Source organism: Onychostoma macrolepis, chromosome 05, assembly GCF_012432095.1.
Source record: "Onychostoma macrolepis isolate SWU-2019 chromosome 05, ASM1243209v1, whole genome shotgun sequence".
Taxonomy (NCBI): domain Eukaryota; kingdom Metazoa; phylum Chordata; class Actinopteri; order Cypriniformes; family Cyprinidae; genus Onychostoma; species Onychostoma macrolepis.
The window spans coordinates 156,401-179,572 of NC_081159.1; the positions used below are offsets into that span (position 1 = coordinate 156,401).

Genomic DNA, 23,172 nt, shown 5'->3' on the forward strand with positions numbered 1-23,172 from the left:
GGCGAACCGTGGCCTCGTTAAAGAGCCATTATAATGAGGCCACAAAGAGGCGAGAAATAATTGCAAATAAAAGTACGTGATGCAGAAAATAAAAAAGGAAATTAAACAGATGCGCATGTTTTCAGGATCATTGCTTTCGTCCCTTTCATGTGTTCAGTTAAACCGCTGACTGGCGAAAAATATGCAACATAATAAATGATGATTTTCAGCAGGAAAATAGTGGAGACACCATAATCATCACCGCCAGCTACCCTAGTCTAGCAGCAGCCTATGTAATTAGGCCTATATAAGAGTTTGATCCATTTAAGAATAATCGTTCGAGCTGTTTGCTCGTGTATTCTGACAATTCGGAATAATTACGCTTATTATTAGTGTACAAGGCAGGAAAAAAGAGGAAAACACACCATTGTAGTTTGTCATGCTTTATTTAATTCAAAATAATTCTGTAGAAATTATTAATTTACATTTGAATAATATAATTAACAGTACAATAAAACGTAATCTCTGAAACTCAAAACTCGTTCAATCACAGAAATATAAGCATGATAATAAGCTGGAAAAAATAGAAGCGAGAATATAAACATTTTAAAACGAATGAATCCCCACACGGTTCAGCCCTAATAATCATGTAGAATATAAATGAATTTCATTTTAATAGGGGTTTGCCTTCTCTGCATTATTTACACATTTCCTCAAAACATCAAGCTTCTGTAATGGTTGGGACTGAATATGCTGTTTTTGATAGTCCTTATTGATTTGTTGGACGATGGTGAAATGCGGCACATTGAACAGAGATGTCCGCTTGTTATAGATAACATGTTATTTCTATTTCCTTTAAATATCTGCTGTATGAATAGCGAAGCCCATCCGAGATCAATTCATTCAGCTCGAATGCAAACTCAATAAAATGTCACGTTTGCAAAATGACCATTTACTCCTTTCCTTGCGATGCTTCTCACAGAATCCTTTAATTTCTGTTGTTTATTTGTTCAGTTGTGTGGATGCAGTTGTCAGTTTGGTAGTGTTTGTGAATCGTGTAGCACTTCAGATGTTCCAGCTGTTAAAAGCAACCTTTGTGTCCTGTCGAGTGTTTCTGGCCATGAATATATGAAAACAGTTTGCAAGAATGTCTTTGGCTACAGAGAAATAAAAACACGGGCAAGAAATGCTCTGACGAAATAAAGATGTAAACGTGTGGCTGTAAATGGCCTTTAATCGGGCCATGAACAAAGTACATAAATAGTTTTACAGGCAATAAAAGGTTTTCGTTTTTCTTCACTCCTTGTGTCTTTCACTGGACGCTCCACAGTAAAAAGATAAAGTTCTCCGGTTCTCCGGTACTAGAGATGATCGTAAGCGGCGGCGGAGGGCGGCGGCGCGCGGGCGGCGGAACTGTAGTAATACGGGGAACCTGCAGGGGGCGACAGTGAGTGCATCAGTGACTACAGTGAGCAAGCATTTGTTATGTGGCCCTGGAGCACAAAACCAGTCTTAAGTAGCACGGGTATATTTGTAGCAGTGTTGGGAAGGTTACTTTGTAAATGTAATAGGTTACAGATTACAATTTACTCTATTTAAAATGCAATAAGTAGTGTAACTGTTTCAATTACTTTATTAAAGTAATATAACTGATTGAATTTGATTACTTTTCTAAATTTCTAATGAATGTTTTCAACTGTTAATCATTTTGAAACCAGGCAGGGTTTACCTTACAGAACTCAACACTGATTACAGTCAGACTTTCAGAATCCTTCATCACTTGAATTAAGATTATAACAATTTAATTTTAAAGCCACCAGAAAATCAGACTTTAGCACTTCTTCTTGCTTTGAGATTGTTCTGAGGTTAAATACATATTTAAAATCATAAATTACAAGATATAGTTTATGCTGTTTTTGAAATCAAATCTTTGCATAGGAAACAAAAACACTGGCATTTAACAATGGCTTGGAAAAAAGTTAATATAAAACATAAAGCATATACACAAACCCAAATAGGAAATAAAACAGTTATGCAATAAGCATGTGTCCTAAACGCCTGAAACATCTGTGTCTCATATTTTAGAGCAGTCAATGCAATATATGAAAGAAATCAATCAAATTCGTATGCGTGTAAAAATATTCAGATGTAACTCCCTTTGTAATCGTTAACAATTCAGTTACACATTTTTTTTTCAGTAACTGTAACAGATTACAGTTACACTTATTTTGTAATTAAATTACGTAATTCTGTTACATGTAACTAGCTACTCCCCAACACTGATTTGCAGCAATAGCTAACAATACATTGTACGGTTCAAAGATATCAATTTTTCTTTTATGCCAAAAATCATTAGGATATTAAGTAAAGATCGTGTTCCGTGAAGATATTTTGTAAATATCCTACCATAAATATATCAAAACTTAATTTTTGATTAGTAATATTCATTTGCTAAGAACTTCATTTGGACAACTTTAAAGGTGATTTTCTCAATATTTAGATTTTTTTGCACCCTCAGATTCCAGATTTTCAAATAGTTGTATCTCAGCCAAATATTATCCTATCCTAACACACCATACATCAATGGAAAGCTTATTTATTCAGCTTTCAGATAAATATATACATCTCAATCTCACAAAATTGACCCTTATCACTGGTTTTGTGGTCCAGGGTCATATATTATTTTGTATTGTAGAAGCTTCAGTTAGCCTGCACTGTAATTCTAAATCAGGAGCTGGAGGGCTAACGGCCGTCTTGTGACTGTGGCATTATTTCTTTCCACAGAAACGCTTTATAGCCTGAAGACACAAAGAGTTACTAGCAGAGGGTAAACTCACCTCAGAGGACATGTGACTGAAACTTTTGCAATAGTTGAAGGGCACGGCGCTCGTATTTGGGTTTATGCAGGTGTTTTTTTTCCTGACATGCATAGTGAATACCCTCTACTAGACAATCATAAGCACGTGTGGATGCCCACATTTGCCAAATGGAGAGAAGTGAAAGTGCTCAGAGACACACTGCTGGACGTACCTAATATGCTGGAGTTGGTGAATCTCCAGGCGTCGCTGTAGGACGTGTAGGGCGCGTGGCTGTAGGTCTGGCCCGTGTATTCTGGACCTGCAAATCAACATGCATCTGTTACAAACACAAAAACAAGACAACAGCAACAACAAGCACACCACTGAACTCCTGACAGCAGATTCAGACTCAGACTGTCGTCCTGCGTGAGGCGGCTCGAGCTCGAGCTCATCGCTCACTCACGGTTAGAGGCGCTGGTAAAGCATTAATCCGGCAGGCCGGGCAGGTGGACTCACTGGTGCATACAGTCAGACTGCTTTAGCGTCTCTCCATCCCTCACTTCCTCCTTTAGCCTTTCATGCTCTCGCCGCCTCCCTCTGCCATTCTTTTTTTTAACATTCCAATATCTAATTGGTAATTATGGGAGCCGGATTGAATCCCCCCTTCAGTGAGTAATTGTGTATGAACGCTTCCTCTCAGCGAGCCCACCAGAAAAATAATAAATCAGACCCTCTCATTTCGCGCTTGGCAGGGCAGACTTCATATGAAAAAAGAAAAGTGCATCAGAGTCTGAGCAGCTCCATCGAGCTCTGCTGCGTCTCCTCCTGCCGTTTGCTCCTTAATGGATATACTCTCTGTGTACGCTTTCCATATAGAGTGTGCATTCATTCACAGGGCTAGTCTTTCTCTCTGTCTCTGTGGGGCCGATGGTCACGATCCCTCTGTGGGGCCCCAGCGGTCGGGTGACAGAACTCCTGCTCCGTTCCCTCCATTCGCCCGGACCTGCTCTACCGCAGCTAACCGGCTACTGATTAACCCACCCGTCCCTCTGTTAATCTCTAACCAGCCTCCCGGCGATCTCTCGCGCTCTGTGCGCTCCTCACATTTGACTGTTTTCAGAGAAACTGCGCTGATGTGAACGCTGAATCACAAAACTAGATTTTTACTTTGAGCTCACTGAGCAGATGTTTTATCCAAACGAGGAACATTACAAGCCATTTGTCATCAGAGCCAGATTCAAAGCGTACAGTGGCGAGTTGAAGTCTACGCTCGAGTAGCGATGCAATGCAGAAAGGAAGACAGATGATTCTTTTAATAACTAGGAATCACAGTCAGTGACTTTATGGCTGTGGATTTGTTGTGCAGTTGCTAGGCTGTTCTGGCTGGTTGCTAGGAGGTCACTGGCCAGTGCCTCCATTAGACTGTAGGACTGTGTTTGTGTGCATGAAATTCACTTCACAGACATACTTTGTAATTTGAATATTGTCTGAACTGAACACATTTCACAACAATTCACTGTGAATTTTGAACTCTAAGAATGAAATGGTTCAAGTTTGGTGCTTCAGATACATCCACCATATGAAAAATAAAGAGATTCCAAGTGCAACATTTTCTCTGAACAGCCAGTGTCACTTTAATTAACTCCTTCCCCTAATACGATATTTAATTCAAGGATTATATCATTAGATGTCAATGTTGTTTTCGAGCACAGGACCTCGTGTTACGCCTCATCCAGACCAGAGACTGAGGCCTGAGCCGTAACCCATCCACATCAAAACAGAAAATGTTGCTTGAATAATTGTGTTGTTTAGAAAAAATAGTAACCCTTGCCTTATCAAACAGCACAATCCAGACTCAGAACTCATCTGTTTAGCTGTGCATTTGTTGAATGAGCACTGTGCTACGTCCCAACTGATTGCACTATGTATAATCATTTTCTATTAAATGTTTTAAATTCTTTTTAAATCAATTTTTAAATAACTTTGTTTTTATTGTTGTGATTTATTATTATTGTTATTAATTCCTTGTTATAATTATTATTTTTAATGACTATTTCACTTCCTTTTATGTAAAGCACTTTGAATTACCACTGTGTATGGAATGTGCTATATAAATAAACTTGCCTAGCACATGTGAACTCATAGAGCTGGCTCACCTGCTACCATCCCAGTGATGGTGGACGAGGAGAAGCCGGTCTGTGCGGCCGAGGGAATGTGTGGAGGATAACCCGGAAGCATTGAGCTCGCCACATCTCTGCCTGAAACAAATCCACCCATCCGTTAGTCTCACAGTACCAAACACACGAGACGGCCGGGCCACTGTCATGATGGATGCATGAGCGATGCGTGACGCTTTACCTGCGATGAACTGCCCGTGCACTGGGGCATGATGGGAAAATGAGTTGAAGCCATGAGATAAATGAGTGGCGTTGCTGCAACTGTTAGTGATGGGCGCTGATGATGAGGTGAGCTCCAGGAAAGCTGCGTTAGCGATGATGTTGGGGGAGGAGCTTGAGCTGTTCACCTCGGGTGACATTTCCTGTTTCAGACAGAGTGGGAGGGGCTGTAGAGCTTCTGGGGCGGAGCAACGGTTGACAGACAGATGGAAAAATTAACGTATGAATGTTAATTGACGTGCAGCGCAATGGATTACAATAATCACACATATGCAAAATGATGACAATAATGGTGAATACGACAATCAAATGAGTTATGAATTTGGGGAATACCGGACAGAGCGATTTGCTAAATGTCGCTGGACAGGCACTCTGGAAGTGTCTTTTTGTGCAGTAAATGTGCCTCTCTTCTTGTAAATATCGTTCTGACGAGGAGACTAAATAAGGAATTAAAGGCTTTTACATGTGGATTATGGTTATTACCTGCAACCACTGTGTATCCCTGATGGGCCGCCAGGTTTCGACTGACAGCCGAAGCTCCTTTCCCCTCGTCCAGACTGCCGTTGATGAGCGAGAGAGGATAGAGCGCCTGCAGGAGAGAGAGAGTCAGTATCTGAAGTCTGCGCAGTGTCCAGGACAGGTGTTCCTCCAGTACCTGCTCTGTTTTCCCGGCTGCAGTCGGGCCGAAGGTGTCGGAGCTGTAGTGGTGCCGCTCGAAGCCGCAGTCCAGGTGCTGGGATGAGAAGTGTTCGGCCCTCAACTGTTTCCGGGGCCCGCCGCCGCTGCCCTGAGAATCCACGCTGTGCCGACAGCTCTCCTGATCGCCTGCCACAACGCAAGTCACCTTTTTATATATATATATAGCGCTTCATACTATACTGATTGTGTCAAAGCAGCTTTACAGTGTCGATATTGCAAGAGGACAATAACAAAGAGTACTTTTCCAGCTAAACTGATTGAGTTCAGCTCTCTTCTGTCTGTGCAATCAGTCAAGCGTCCCCAACTAAGCAACAGACGCAAATAATTTCTTTATTGACAACATTTGAGTCACATTTCTGCAAAACCTGAAAATGTGCCACAGCAGATACAGATTCCACTGGTGATGGTCAAAGACTTTCTCACTCTCACAGAAACACATGAGCTAACTCCGTTTCAATACGTTTGTTCTCATTGCAGCCATGCATTCACCCTAAACCCGCTCCTAATGCTACCAGGAATTTCATTTAATGTTTCAAGATCAAAATTATACCTCATGGAAACAGCAGTAAAAAACGCCGGAGCAGCATCAGTCAGTATGTCACGGTTCATTTGTTAAACTTTGATATGTTTATCTGCCATCTGAATCGGTGCATTACGGCATGCTGATAGAGAGAGACTCACTGTCGTCGTGGCTCCTCTTGCCCTCGGCGCTGGTCTGTGGGATTCCCAGCAGGCCACTGATGGAGTAGGTGGAGCCCAGAGAGTCCGACTGAGGAGATTCTGGAGGAGTGACGGCTGAACTGGGAACTGTCAATCAAACAGACAGTTTATTACTTTATTACTTCACTGAACTGAATCAGATATTATCAGGAAGTGTTAGCAGTTGTTCTTACTCAGCGTATGTCCAGGACTGAGGCCTTTGCTGTCCAGAGGAAGGTTAAATGGCTGTTGAACTTTTGTGCGAATAATCCTTTAAGAGAAGAAAACAGCAGGTTAGCAGATTTAATCAAGAAGGAAAGTGTACAAAGAAAATGAAGGACTGAATTTCAGGATTTTCCAGCATACTGGCGTTCTGTGGATGAGGTCAGGGGTCATTACCTGTTGATGGAGCTGACGCTGGGTACAGTGTCTCCGTCACAAACGCCTTCGGCCAGCAGCCGGTCTCGGATCTCCCACGCAAACATGGTGGGGTTCTGCCGCTTGTAGTCCGCTATCTTATCCACCACTTTAGGAGTCGCAACTTTCGGCTTGGAGCCCCCGATGACTCCTGGTTTAATGCTGCCCGTCTCATAGTACCTAAAGAGAAACGACCATTAAAACAAAACTCCCATGACTCCCTCTGACTGCTTTCACCGCTTCCTTCTGTCACCCGTCTGCTCACTTAGTCCTCCTTCATTTCTGCTAGATTTGATCTGTATGTGTATATCATGCGCTGTGCTGTCTATTTTCTTATAGATTGTGTACTGTGTGTAACATTATATCAGGAGAACTTGATATGGCATGGTTATTTTAGAGCAGACCAGTACCAAGTTCTTGCAAGTGCAACTTGGTCAATAAATGTACATCCTGACTCTCGTTGAATGTCAAACATGCTGAACCTACTTGTGTCTGATAACATTATGGCATCCAGAGGAAAAAACAAAACAACTGAAAATACAAAAAAATCCTACAGTGGAGCAGAGACCTAACAAGCACTAAGAAATATGTTTCTGTTGCTGTTAGAGTGTGTGTGTGTGTGTGTGTGTTTTTGTGACAAATGAGGACATATGTATAATGACAAAGGTATGACAGGTATTACAAGGAGAAGGTGACTTATGAGGACATTACCCCATGTCCCCATTTTTCAAAACGCTTATAAATCATAAAAGTTTTTTTGGATAATTTTTTTTTTTGTAAAAATGCACAGTCTCCTGTAAGGGGTAGGTTTAGGTGTAGGGTTGGTGTAGGACAATAGCACATACAGTAAGTACAGTATAAAAACCATTACGCCTATGGAGAGTCCCCACTTTTCACAAAAACAAATGTGTGTGTGTGCATTTGTGTGTGTGTGTGTGTGTGTGTGTGCGTGTGTGTGTGTGTGTGTGTGTGCGTGCGTGTGTGTGCGTGTTCCAACAGGGCCGCTCTGAACTCGTTACCTGCCCAGGATCTTGCTGACGCAGCCGTGGCTGACCCTCAGCTGGCGGGAGATGTCGCAGGGTCTCACTCCCTGGTGTGCCATGTCCACGATCCTCTGCCGGATGACCTCCGGGAGCGGGCGTCCATTCACAAACATGCCACCTAGTTGATTAAGACCCCCATGACCTGGGGGAAAAAGGACATGAACACACATAAACATCACGCTAACTGTATGAGACAAACGGACACCTCTGTCAGCACAGGTCAGCTTAATTTGCCTCCTTACAGAAATCCAGGTTTCTTTGTGTAATCACCGAATTACATGAACACTCTTGAAAGGTACATTCTTTCAGATTCAACAAACTCAACAGAAAAGGAGTCACATCACCTACTACACAATGAGGTCTTCAGCATTTCCTATGTTTTCTCAGTTTCTCTAAACCCAGCAAAAACTGTCACATAACAGTTCACTAGTACTGCATATCCACAACTTCTGCTCTAGACCGCTCTGTGCCAGTTTTCTGGAAAAGCTTCCAGATCTCTATCTCATGATCCTGTGGGACGTCCTGGAGAATATTTGCCTTTTACTGCTTTAAACTCTGCTAAAATGTAGAAGAAATTGTAATAATATAGGAACTGATCATACCTTCAGCTATTACCAGTTTTAGCCAGGAACGATGTTGTTTCTTTGAGTATAGCCTAAATTACTCTTACTCTACTAAGGTAATTAAAACTATGAAACATGTAAAAGTTTATCATAGAAAAAGAATGATGTTTAAATGAAACTCATTCTTTGCACTGAAATAATGGAGAGTGAGGCTTACGTGTAAAAATGTAAATACAATGTTCATAAGGAAACTACTTCTCAGTAATATGTAATCATTGTTACTATTACATTGTTTTTGTTTTTAGTGTCTGGATAATGGATCTGATGATAAACCGCAGATTGTAATGCTGTTTCCTCGTGTTTTCGCCCTGCGCTCTTTTGTGACTAAATTTGTCGGCGCTGTGTTTCGTGCTGCGCCGCACCAGCGACTCTCACAAGCGCCTCACTTTTAATTTAACCCATTCAGCCTCTTCTTCCCCTTTTGCTCTTTTGCAGCTTTCATTTCCACATCAAACGGCGCTATTAACGGTGTTAGCGGAGTGTGTCAAACCCTCCTCGCCAAGAGTCAGCAAGCGACAGGATATTAAAGCAGAGAAACCCCAGGAGAATACACACACACACACACACACACACACACAGAGAGAGAGAGAGAGAGAGATCTAAATGGTGACCTTTCATAGATTTAATTTATTTTCTATTTTTTCTTATTCTTTTTTTTTTTTTTTAATAAACAGCTAGTTATATAACCTAAATACTAATCCAAACCCTAACCTAACAGAAAACTTTCACAAATGAGGAGACATGACATTAACTCACTTCTGGGTACAAATTTGTTTCCAAAATGCTTGTTGTATAATGCGTTCGCAGTATTTTATGTAAACAACCATGCCAATTTAAAAATAGGCCTATTGAAAAATAGGGTTAACACGAACAGATTCCAAATGCTTTGCTAAATTAAGTTCGTTTTACGTTCACTTTCCCGCTGCAAAATCTTATAGCCTAGTATTGTTGATTGATTTTAATTGTTTATTCAGATTATTAATAGCGTTTTTAAAGAGGCTTGTGTTAGATCATGGACTGAACTACAAAAATCTATAGCGCATCGCTTACAAAATGATTTTAGCTAACTTTTTAATTGTTTACACTTTTTAATTGTTTATCTTCACTTGTTATAGGCTATTGCAAATGTTAGATAATCTATTTTGTTCTGACATTATAGACACGATCTGTTTCATACAATTATTTTAGTACGCAATGAGGGTAAAGAAAATGAGACAAAATTCCAACAAATTTGGACTAGAATAATTGTTTCAATGATCAGCTGAATACAAAAATAATAAATTGTAAATTAATTTTAAAATAACATGGAAAATTACACGTTGAGCTTAAAAAAAAAAAAATTAGACCGAAATCGTTGGGGAAAACCTTCTCCACAGAAGTGCTATAGGCTATATTGTATACAATAAAACACAGCACGTGAAAGCAAACTATATAACGCACAATTAATAATATGAATACATTAATTTTCATGTTAAAAATAAATAAATAAATAGAGAAAAACTGGAAAGCAGATTTATATATAATATAATTGAGAATGTCGATATCAAGCACCAGTGTCCAAATGTCGATATGTCTATCACTAAAATACCGGCAAAAATCCCTAGATATGTGTTAGTATACAGGTTTACTCTTCTGTTGCTATAGGCTCTTATTGTTGAACTGCAACTGATGTAAGCCATTAACCTCTAAACGAAGAGTCAATATCTGTGCGAGTAAAGACTTCATGTCCAACTGCACTCGAGATGTCTGCCCCCTTCCTCTGCACTGCAATCAGTAGATAAACTAATCAAACAACAACAAAACAATCATAAGAATTACATTTAATATTCCACTCAGTCGGATTTGTTATGAATGTAAGAGGATCATGTTATATATCAGCAAGTATTCCTCGCTTACACACGCACCACTGGAAATAAATGTTTCTACAATAGTTGATGACACGTAGCTTCCTATAATAAATCAATTGTAAGATAAATTTCTATATTTCTCTTACAATTGATAGTAAATTAACAGTAGCTATTTGTAAAATAAACTAATAAAATAAAATGGAAGGTTTGTCTGATATTCGCTGAATAGTTTCTTGAACTGAAACCACAATGCTGAAAATTGCGTTGCCTGTAGTGAAATATTATGCCTAAATTAATGTATGTCCTTATTGCGGCATTTGCTTTTCATTTCTTAGACATTTCTACAGATTCCGTTATAGATTTCAAAATAACTCGTTTATTGTTTTTACCTCGCCCAGTTGTGTTGGACATTTCTCAGAGAAGTCTTGGTCTCTTGATGTCCTGGTTATATGTCCAAGTGTCCACTCTCACTTAATTTGCTGTGTTTTAGTCCATATGAGGTCTTGCGTGAAAATATTCCTGCGTGGATAGTTTTATTCCCTGCAAAAGGACATTTTATGGTGAACCTGACAATTACGGCTATTGTTATATTTGTTCTTTAATATTTCTTTGTGACTATTTGCATCAAACAGCCTCGATACTTAAGCACTCTATGTTTAGTCGATGAGTTATTAACGACAAGCTCCTCGTTTTTAAAGAATTACTCAGAGATCTAGCTTGTTTTACTGCGTGTTACAGGCCTGCTGTAGAGCTCAGAAGTTGTTGGCTGAACAGTCTGCAGTTATCAATAAGTTATCAGCTGCCGACCCCATCAAATCCATGCGCAAAATGATATTCAATGCATGTTAGGCATGTTTTACCTTTTGGAGAAGAAACGCTTGGCAATATCCGACGGCTTTTATCCAACGCCACAGAGTCAGTTATGACGGCACATATTCTGTATGTCTGCTGGCTGGGATAGGTTAGAGTTTCTCCGTTATAACGGAGCGGTAAGAGCTGCTGGCGGCCGGCGGGGGTTTTATCGCGATGCGCGTCGATCATTGGACGCAGCGGATCGAGGGGCGGGGCGTGCAGCGTGACATATGCACCGGGGTGTGGCCCAGACCAAAGCGCACGGATGGATGATTCTGGAGGATCAAGCGCTTCCAGAACACAACAAAACACCGAGCGATACGTCAACGTTTACGGAAATATTTGTCAAGGATCGGGCTTGTTTTCGTTCACCCCCTCAGTGATTAGATGCGACGCGCCTCCCGGGGCATCGTTCACACACAATTGGACTCATGATTTGCTGTAATCTGTTATTATGTCATGACAAATACCTGATCCTTCACTTGATGGATACCAGCACTTTACAGTGGTTTACCTGCTCACAGAGCCGGCGACAAATAATAATAATTAGCCTACTGGACACTATCAGTTCATTTTATTTATCGTTGCTGTTAAAATGATTAGCATATTATTATTATTATTATTATTATTGTACATTATGATTATTATTAATAATAATAATGTTATAGTAGTTCTCTCTAATCGCTTGCAGTTAAGTCTTTACAGTCCTGCATGAAATTGGTCTTCTCGCTGTCTTTTATTGGGCTGTTTTGACACTTGAGAGCGGCTCCCCGTGAATAAACTAACTCTCAGCAGGGAAACTGCATCTTCACACGGTTTATGTTGTTCTCACAACTTTAAAACAAACAGAACAACCCGAATTACTCATTTATGACACCCGTTGTTTGGCCTTTGCCATATGGCGCGTGGCAGTGCAGAATACTTTATTAGCACATTTTGACACCGATAATGAAGAAGAGCTAAACGTGGACGAGTGTTAATGCGTTTTGTGCTTTCGTTGGATTCTTTACATGGCTTTGGTACGATTTTGCTAGCAGGTAATTACACCACATTAAATGGCTGAAAAGAAAAATGAGACGGGTCAAACGCACTCCATATTCTTATCTTGTTATTCTTCTGAAGGCTCTTTCATTTCATTCATTCGCATTCATGCCTTCGCCCGGTGCCTCGTGTAAATACAGCGAGTGCAGAACAACTGGTGTTTTCCGATAAATACAAAGTAAAGAGAATCACAGTAAATAGAAGCAGAAAATTCCTTTCTTAAGTGCAAAAAGAGCGAATGAAGAACAAACGCCTGAGGAGAGGGCAGAGAACGCGAGAAAGAGACAGAAACAGAGGTTACCGAAAGTTTAACAAGGGATTAAACCCACGAGCGATAGTTATCAGCCTTTTAATAATGTAAAAGATGTTAGTACTGAATTAATGATGCATTAAACGCCTAAAAGTAGTTAGTTATTTCTTTAATAGACTAACCACTTATGAGAAATGATTTGAAGCCAAACAAAGAAAAACACGATACTCTGAAGTGATTTTCATGGGTCCTGTTGTGTGTTTGCAGTGTTAATGTACGGCTTTATGTTGGGTGGCATATTCAAGGCCTGTATCAACTAAATGCATTTGAAAGAGTTAACAATTTTGTTGCGACCAAAACAAACCTTACACCAATCAGTGTTCAGATATCAAGAGTAAGGCTGGCCTGTTCAACAAAGAGCAGTTATGGTTAAACAATTCACGTGAATTTTGAGTCAGACAGAGACTAAATATATTGCATTACAGTGTAACAATATTTCACTTTCATCCTCGAACTGTTGTTTCATTATATCACAGTTAGTATATAATTAAATATTTTAAAAGGGCAGACTGAGTTTCACTCACATTCTGCACTGGTTTACATCTCTCGACGGCTGATTTATTGCATTCATTTTAATGGACAGATATCGTGTGCGATTGCGGTTAAAGAAATATTAGCAAGGTCAGTTTATGGTTTACTGGGAGAAAGTTTCTGTGAAACTTACATCGATCAATGATAACACTGGAAATATCGACACTCAAAGAAAACCTGATGAACGCATAAAGATTCTTAAAATAACCCTTGTGTTTACTTTTAAACACTTTGCATATCCTGCAGGAAGGCCCAATGCCTACAAACGTGTAGCATTTTATTTTTAAAGACTAATTATTTAATAGAACTTTGTGTGACATAATAATAATTATTATTATTATTTAGTTTTCATAGATGTACACATTATGAAATGTAACTGAAAACCTTGTAAAGCTGCTAAATCAGTTTCCTCTCGCCCTTTTTTCTCCTTCCCACGGCGATCAAGATAAAGTGCAGAGCTGGGGTGTGTCCGTATGGAAATCAGAGGGCAAAGGTTCATGTTGTTGCATCTTTCAAGTCCAAACCGATCAGAAGATCTGAAACAATGCGACTGTTGTCGTGCTGTCATCCACTTTACCTCATTACATCAGCAATGCAAGTGACCGCGGGTTTAGGGCCATTTCATTTTATTTGATTTTTAAACAAATCCTTCTTGTGGTGTTTTACGAATGTTTGAAAAATATGCAGCCTAAACCTAATTCGAAGAATATGCCTGGTTTTTGGTTGATGTTAATTAATGCTGAAACTCAAACTAAACAATGTTCACATGTCATTTAAATAATTATTCGTTTCATTATCTGCTCTGTAACGTGTTTTCTCATCCGCAAGAAAGACTGCCAACAATCATCTGCAAATTCTGTAATTTACAATGCTTTAAAATATGGTTTTAAAAAGAGCAACAAAAAGCTATGCAGTTTAGGCGTAAACTGTTGAGTGATCGTGCATGTTTAGCTTCGTACATTTGAGTTTGCGCTTACCTGAACCTTTATTTATTAGATCATAATAATTCGATTTTAAAGCATATAGTAAACGCCCCAATCCCATTCGTTTTTCGTAAATATGTGTTATTCTTCATCATCTGACAGACACATGTCGTGCTTTAAGCGTTTGCTCGAGTTAACAGCTCATGTTTCGGGCTCCACACATGACCCACAACACTAATTTCTTTCTCTTTTTTTTTATTATTATTATTATTTTTTTGTTTGTTTGTTTTTCAAAGCGGTAATAGGCTAATTGATATGTAATTATCAGTCTATTCCACTGTTTGTGAGACTCTGTCTTGTCTTTACAGTGGAGCATATGCATTTCAGGCAGACACAGATTCTCTCCTAAATGTGGCTTTTCTTCTTTTCTCTTTCCCTTCTTTAACCATCTGTTTTCAGCTCTCTCTGTTCTCTGCTCATCCCCGTCTTCCTGGTGTTTTGTGCGCCGTCGCCCCCCTCCATCTCTGTCTGCTGGTCCAGCCCTCAGCATTGTTCCGTCTCTGTCCCCCATTTCCGCTTCGGCCTGCGACCTCTGACCCCAAACCCTGTTCCGATCGTTACCCCCCCAAAGTTTGGGGGTCTAATAACTGTTTTAGAGGAGCCGTGACAAAACCTCAGCAGGCCGGCCATTGTACGTGCCACAGTAATGCGCAGGCATTAAAACCCCATTAGCAGGAGACCTGATCGGCGCAGGGCAGAGCGTGTGGGGTGTTTAAGAGCTTCACCGGGGTTTGAGGAGTCCAGGTGAGTTTACAGAGGTCATGATGGAAGTACAGAAACGTCAGCACAGAAGAGTTAGTCAGTCTTAAACAGTCATCGCTTGAGAAACGTCACTGTCCACATGCAGAGTTCAGCGGAGAAGGACAGCAGAGGAAATCATTCTGACGTTAGTTTGTGCAGTAAAGAGTTTTGGTGCATTGACATGTTCAGCATCAAAGGAATGTGAAGCGATTCGGTTTTATATTGTGACCGATAAAACTGAGAAGATCTAGATCTGTTTCTGCTCTGCTGATTGACTTTTCACTAGCAAATCATCTTTACAGAAAAAAGAAACTATTCAGTGTCATTTGCATTTGGATGTCAGCTTGATTCAAACATAATTGTGCATCACACTTCGACTCTGTTTGTGCTCCTCACTGATGTTCACCGGTTGATCTGTGCTTCGAATGCTGCCTAACATGAGCAGATCTTATAATGTGGAACATTTGTATTCATGGAAAGAGCTCTGAGGTGCAATAAGAACATCTAAAACAGAGATCAGAGGTCAAACCTATTCTTATTTAGTATAAAGGGACTATTACAAACTTGTGAGGTCGAGCAGTTAAATGTGTGAAGCACTGAAGCGATGTGGGTCCGTGTAACTGCTGGCCGTCAGTAACATAAAGAACATAAACGTACCATCGCTGTAGACACTGAAGGACAGCAGATCTGTTTGCAGCTTAACTGACGGGAAAATAAACACAGATGAAGACACCTGGAGTAAGATGGGCTTCCATCTCCATAAAAATGAAAAGTAACACAATCCTGAACTTTACTTCAGAGAGTTTAAACAAGCACTTCATGCTTGAAGATTCTGGCTGATAAAATCCTCGTCACATGAGTTTACAGCAAGAAACACGAGCATCTCGATCTCTCTGCTTCAGTCAAATATATTTATTACATCTACGCAGTAAAACTGAGCCGCGCTTTATATTCCAATTAGCGGTCGATGCATTTCAGAGTCGTTAAGTTATAACAAGGGAGTTTTTCCCCGTCACACGAGCGTCTGCAGGAGATTTACTGCCAGGAAACCCTGTGGAGAAATCCACTGAGCTTTACAAACACTCTCGTGTAAATTCAGCGCAATTAGGCCTTTATAGTCCCGTAACTCTCCAGCAAATGCTTGTCAGTGTGTTGTTTGTTGAGGGCAAGAGAGAAAATTGGATTCGCTGACCTTGGTCGAGCCCTGTGATTATATAAACCCTCATTCAGCTCCTCAAGAATGTCAGGTCAATGTGTGACGAGAGTTTTACGAGGAGGTCGCTCACACTCTTTGGGGTTGGCTCATCACTTCAGCAAGTGTTTGGCCTAAAACTGATCAAACATCAGATGATGAAGCTTAGGCTTTATTCGCGATTCAGAAACACAGCGACTGAAACAGACACGTTTACATGCAGAACATCAGTGAAATCCGACATGTTTGATACGACTGCAGTCAGTGGAATGAGCATTAAATCATTAAATCACCGGTTCTTCCGTAGTCTCACGGGGATCATAGTGGACCGTTGTGGACGTGACTGAGATTGTGTGTGTGTGTGTGTGTGTGTGTGTGTGTGTGTGCTGTACACATATAGACACAGCGAGAGGTCTCTTCAGTGCGTCTCGAGTGTGTCGGAGTGAAGGCTGAATCTTTTCCTTCAGTGACTCTATTAATTTACCTCATTTATCTTAAACTCCACATACATACTCACAGTATCCGAGTGTGTGTGTGCGTGTGTGTGTGAGAGATGCTCAAAGTGCCTCATATGCTCACGTTTGTGTGTGTGTGTGTGTGTGTGTAGAAGAGGATAAAACACAACTGCTTCCCTTTTCATTCCCAGAGGACAAATCCGTAGCGGAAAAACTCATTTTCCTGCAAATAGTTTGTCAGTTGAGCTAGAAGAAGTGATAAATTATCACAGACATTTGGAGAGAGAGACAGAAAGAGAGAGAGAGACAGCAGCACTGGAGCAGTTTTCTCTCCTCTCTCTTCTCGTCTTCCTCTTTCCTTTATTTAAGAGCATTGAGAGTCCACCTCACACCTGTCCATCTGTCCATCTGTCCGTCCGAGGTACAGTGAAGGGTTACGCTGCGACTTTCCGTCCCAGATGATGAATTGATGGCCAGTAAAATGGATTTGTTTTCAGCACATCAAAGCAACAATAATTCCAGAGTGGGATTGTGGCGGATGATGGATGGAGCTGTAGACACATTGTGCTGTTACTATAAACGCTGTGGAAATAATCAACAGTTGTTTTGCTAGTTCAATAACTCACACCAGTCCTGATGGAGAGATGAGGATTCACAGGTTTATCAGTGATGAAGAGTCCACACACTCCTCGTTCAGATGACAGGACTTTATCAAATTAACTCTAGACTTTATCTAAACGTATTTATCTTATTTCTGCATTGCATTAGCAGGTCAAATCTGTATTTTCATGACATGCACACAAACCGTCACATCGCATGAATCTGCTCAAAGATGCGATGTTCAGCTCTAAAGTTTGATCAGACATGTTGTAAAACACTCATATGCTGGCATATCCCAAACATCAGTATAACTCGCTGCTGAACTAGTAACCAACTAGCATTGTTGGAGAAACTAGTCAAGTCTGTTTCCTGAAATCGATGGAACTGTTGTTAATGACGTCAACCGGGTGGTGGAGTGATAACTTATGCTAATTAATCAGAGATAACATTAATGTCAGATTATAAGGCACCTGAGGATTTGCTCTTTTTGTTCTCCCATATTTTGCTTTATTTTGTGGGTTCCCCATGGTATACAAATGCACACTCTTCAAAAACAGCTTATATTTTCTTAATGAACTAAATTTGAAAGACTAAAGAAACTGCACCACATCTTAGCTTGCTGTTGGCAATGTTCGTTGGAGTTGTGGATTCCGAAAACACCAAACTGTTGAATTACGTTGTTAAAAATGGAACATGCCACTATTGGCTGAAGATGCTTTTGCTGTGTGAGAATCTGCTTTAACAAGCTTCTGCTGGATTTCTGGACGAGCTTGTTCATCTAATCGTGCTAATCACGATGCTAAACAGCTGCAGTAATGACATCGACCAGCAGGAGCTAACTGACCCATGCTAAACAGACAAAGGCGCTTTTGCACCACATAGTTCTGGGAACTAACCAGCAGGGTCATTCCTAGAGAACCAGGTTCTCCCTCGGACCGTTTTCCTGGTTGCATTCGCACCGGTGTCCTGACATTTTATCCTACCGGTCAGATTTTCCTACCAGGGTTTACTGCGCATGCGCACATCAATATTGCGTCATTTTTCTCACGCTGAACAACGATAATTACTGTATTTGCATGAGCCTACTGTAAGGGTATGTTTAGGCTTGGGCTAAGTGTAGATGTTATTAAAACACAATTTAAGAGGTAGCATTTTCGTTGTCGAACTGTACCTACTTTATTCGCAGCATTTAAAGATGTTAAAAACCAGCGATCGGAGCTGTTTTTGTGTCGTGGGTTTCGTGATAACGGAGATAGAATATAAACACAATTCACGCGATTAAAAGAGCATTACAATCTGACTAAATCTCCTATGATAACTTGCAGTGTTACATATCATCGAGGCTGAGAAAAGAACACGACAGGTAAATGCTGTTATCAATATTTTCCTTGTTTGTGGAGTAACACGGCTTTTTAAAAATGCTGGGTAGCCAGTGTTTCCTATGCGTTTGGCCAATCAGCGCACACGAACGTCACTGATAGTTCCTATAGAACTAGACCCTGCTCTGAAGTAGGAGCTGATTAGTTCCCCTAAACAGAGCTCCCAGAACCGAACACGTTACTAGTTCCTGCGGTGCGAACACGCCAAAAACCGGGAACTTTAGCCAGTTGTTCTAAGAACTACGAAAAGCCCCTAAACCTTCAGCCCTGATATAGACTAACAATTAAAACAAACACTTTGAATGTTGCAATTCTTTTCCCCCCATCAGCATCTGTCTGTCTGTAACTGTGATGTCTGTTCAGTTTTGTTATGACCGTTTGTCCTGCAACAATGAACAGTTTTCACTGCAAACGCGCATTAGCACAGAGGATATGACATCATCATCATCATCATCATAAACATAAACGGGATGATAATCGCCATCATCACAATAACAGTTATAATCGCGCATGTTTGCTGAAGGCAATCCGGCGGTTTTAGTGGCTCGTGTTCGCCGGAGACCATATGCGGCGCTTTCTGCGCGTAAATACCGCGCCTTTCTGTGTGTTTTTGTGTCTGTTTGTTGTGTGGAGCTCTGGGCCTGTTTTTAACAATATCTCTTTTACTCTCGTAGCCCTCTCTCTCCGGTGATTGATGGAGTGAAGCAGGAGCGCGGAGCGGCGTGTGGCCAGCGGTCCGAGACACACAGAGAGAGCAGGAGCGGGAGGAGCTCAGCTGAAAGCTGCAGACTTAATTCTATGCATCATTAAACAGTCTCACTCAATGCAACATCCCCTATACATCATCCACGCTCAGTAAACACAACGATGACATTACATTAGCAAGCGCAAATGAATTTTCTTTTTAGAGGGAAATTGAGAATACTCTCTCTCGCTCTCTCTCTCTCTCTTTCTTTCGTTTTCTGCTTTCCCTCGCTCCACGTCACACATGCTCGCAGAAACGCACAGCACAAACCATTAGAAGAGAGAGATATTTAACCGAACACAAACGCTGTGCTCGTCTCCAGGGGCGGACTGGGACCAAAAAGTGGCCCTGGACTTTTTGGCACAGAGCGGCCCACTAAACCCGGTCCGCAACACACCATAAATGAGTGGCATGTTTCTTTACATTATAATTGGTCTTTTCTGGTGTATATGGCAAATAGTAAATCATTTTTAAGAATGAGGGACAGTTTAATATCACTAAAGTTTAATCCCTATATTATCAGTCCATTTGACACAATGCTCTGGTATCGTCTAGAAGACTTGAATAGTGAAGAATGCGGACTGTTTTTATGGTGTCTTTCTATTGGTCATATACAGTATTTGTCCTTTTGCAAGAGCTTGACATCTATCATTTTAAGGAATAGAGCTCCAGTTGTGGAATATATAGTAAAATATAGTTGATTTCTATGATCAAAGCTGAATTTTCAGTATCATTACTCCAGTCTTCAGTGTCACATGATCCTTCAGAAATCATTCTAATATGCTGCTCGAGAAACATTTCTGATTATTATGAATGTTGAAAACTGTTGTTCTGCTTCATATTTTTGTGGAAAATGTGATATCATTCAGTCTTGGGTAAGATTACAAATATATACATTAATATTTAAACAAGGTTGCATTAAATCAAAGATTATAGAATATAAAAAGAGACTTTGATTAAATTGATTTAAGTAAAGATATAGAAAAGAATTGTAAAGAATTGACAGTAAAGATATTTACACTTATTACAAAGTACTTATATTTCAAATAAATGCTGTTCTTTAACTGAGATTATACCAATTATAAAACCATTATTAACAATTGATTACAAATAATAAGCAGCATTAGAATAATTTCTGAACAATGATGCTTAAAATTCAGCATTGATCACATAAATATTTTTTTAAATAGAAAACCACTATTTTAAGTGTAATATTTCATAATATTGTTGTTTTTATTGTATTTTTGATCAAATAAATTAAATCTTCTTTCAAATAAATAAATAAAAAGCATTAATTATTTCAAACTTTTAACCACCAGTGTGTATATAAAATAGGTTAATGCTTGTGAATTAATAAGCAAATTATATTTTTATTAGGCCTTGCACATCACTCCAAAGCAAAAGTCTTCAGATTTACAATGTTCTAGAGTAAGATTGAGAATCATTTCCGTGAAGTCACGGAAGAAAGCCTGTATAGAGATATACATTAACTCTAAGCTCATATCTGCTGAAAACTGCTATGTTATGTAGGCTACATTGTGACGAATAACGCAAATGGCATTAAAGAGAAATTTGAAAAGATCAGTAGTAGTTTGCATTCCTGAAAATTAATGTCTTTTTTTGTTTATTTTTTTAATCTTAAATGGTTGGCAAATATTTGTGAATTGTCTCGTCATGTTTAGCACCTTACCTCCGCTCGCATTAAAGTCGAGTGCAGCTCAGCGTCTGTGAACGGTAAATCCCGCCTCTACACTTTGATTGGCTATTTCAAACATTTTGACATTGACAAGCACTTTTGAACCGCTGCACTGAGCCGGAGCAAATGAATTAGAATAGCTTCTTTTAGTTTAGCAAGTTTTTTAAAGATTTATTTCTGGTGTTTTGCCTTCCTTACCATACCACAGAGGGATTCGAACTCGGGACGGCCGGAACACAACAGCGTTATATGTCAGCGCACTTGTTATCGGCACAGACTAGTTTAGCAAGTTCAGTGATCAGGTAATTCAGTAGTGATCCACCTGAGATCCTCTGAATGACAGGTTGGAGCACTTTGTCTTTGTTCACGCTGCAGGAGAAACCTGATTCATGACTGTCCAAACTGCAGATCAGGTTTATTCTGTTCAGACTGCAGTTGTTTTTGCCAGTATTTGTTTCTGTGTTGATTATGATCCTCACGAGGACAGAGTCCACATCTGAACACATTCATATTCCACATGAAACAGGAACGGATGGCATAGCTGTGAGGAAGAGCAGTGACCGGTGCGAGACAGTCGGCTTGCTGAGCTCAAGCTGTTTTTGAAAGGAAATATCTGACAAGCTTGGGGGTCTTTTACTCCTTTTTTACAAGTATTCAGTATATTGGTGAGAAACGCATGTGCTGTTGTTTTTGCTGCACACCTGCCTCCGGTTTCACAGACAAGGATTAAGCTAGTCCCAGACTAAACTGCATGTCTCAGCTGAAAATATCTGGCTCTGACATATCTTAAAATATGTCAGTGTCATTGTTCTGTGTCAAGATGCACGCCTGTAACGTTTTCTTCTAAGGCATTTTATAAAAGCTGCTTAAATACCTTAATTTAACTAAGGCCTAGTCCTGGCTTAAGCTAAGCCCCGTCTGTGAAACCGGGCCCTGATGTATAAACAACCAGAGGAATGATGAATGAGGAAATTCTGATCATTCAGATTGAGATACTTGAACAAAAATCTGATTTTGAAAGAAACCCATTACATTTCCTAACCAAACTGACATGAAATCCATAATATCTACCCAATGAATGAAGTCACATGAGTTCAGTGTTTTGTCAGTGCTGGATATGATACTGTTCAGTGTTTTTCCTGACAAACTGTCCCTTAATGTAGATGACAGCTGATCATTTTATGTCTAGAGGCTTCTGTCATGATCAGGGCTCTGATGATGCCCCCCTCCTTCACTGGCACTGATTGAGAAAACATTTCATCAATGCGAACCCTAGTGAAAAAAAAAAAGTATTTGTACTACAAATACATTTACATATTTATGTGCGTAAAAGTACCCTACAATTGTACTTTTGGTATAGTAAACTGGTATACTTAAAGTCTTCTAAAGTTTGTGCTTAATGCACTTTAATTGTGTGGAAATAGTGCTGAGGTCCAACTAAAGATATACTGAAGTATATTTGATTGTGCTAAAGTAAAACTTTTGCAAGTATATTTCAGGGACACTTTATATATCTTGCATTTATAGACTGACATTATACAGAAATCATGCAATCATTGTTAATAGTGACATTAAAACACATTTTAAGCATACTATTAAGAAATGTGTGTGCAATAAAGAAATACGCCAAATAAAGTTGAATTATAATTTTATAACATTAAGTCTTAAGTGAGATCTCAATAAATATGTTAATGGATTTGAAGTATACTTAGTATGAAATAAATGTATTTTAAATAAATGATGGCATTTTTACTAGTGAAGGATGTGATCTGTGATTGAATTGAGCATCAAAGCAAAGCAAACGTTTAGTCAAGAGCCTCTGGGGTCTGAAAGTGAGCTGAAGCTCTTTCTTCAGCTGCCGGTGAGCAATGCGCTCTCTATCAGATGTGTTTGAGCTGATTGTTCATCTGATCTGACGGCGCTCGGCCCGCTGTGTGCTTGTGTGATGACGTGATTCTCTGGCCGCAGGACTCATGCGCGGCGCTATTTTGTCAAAGTGCCTCTTTTTTGTCGCTTCATTTCCTACTTAGGCCATGTTTGACGCTCCCGTCTTATTCAGACGGCGGCAAATGCGAATGGCATAAATTACAGGCCTAATCAATTGAATAATTATGTTTTTATTGCACACATTATGTCTTTTTCTCCC

General features: G+C 39.9%; 1 protein-coding gene across 2 annotated transcripts; it reads right to left on the bottom strand.

Moving 5' to 3' along the window:
* Nucleotides 1–406: 406 nt before the first annotated feature.
* On the bottom strand, nucleotides 407–11,484 carry pax8 (paired box 8). 2 transcript variants are annotated; one of them, XM_058777641.1, is made up of 12 exons: nucleotides 11,362–11,484; nucleotides 10,891–11,041; nucleotides 8,008–8,149; nucleotides 6,971–7,168; nucleotides 6,766–6,842; nucleotides 6,554–6,679; nucleotides 5,829–5,998; nucleotides 5,657–5,762; nucleotides 5,136–5,351; nucleotides 4,934–5,035; nucleotides 3,010–3,096; nucleotides 407–1,411 (listed from the first exon to the last, which is right to left on the bottom strand). In XM_058777641.1, the coding sequence occupies exons 2-12, from the start codon at nucleotides 10,910–10,912 to the stop codon at nucleotides 1,341–1,343; spliced, it is 1,317 nt and encodes a 438-aa protein (XP_058633624.1). In that variant the 5' UTR covers nucleotides 10,913–11,041; nucleotides 11,362–11,484; the 3' UTR covers nucleotides 407–1,340. The 2 variants fall into 2 exon arrangements, with proteins under 2 accessions (XP_058633624.1, XP_058633623.1); XM_058777640.1 differs by having other exon boundaries at nucleotides 8,008–8,173.
* Between the last annotated feature and the right edge of the window lie 11,688 nt (nucleotides 11,485–23,172).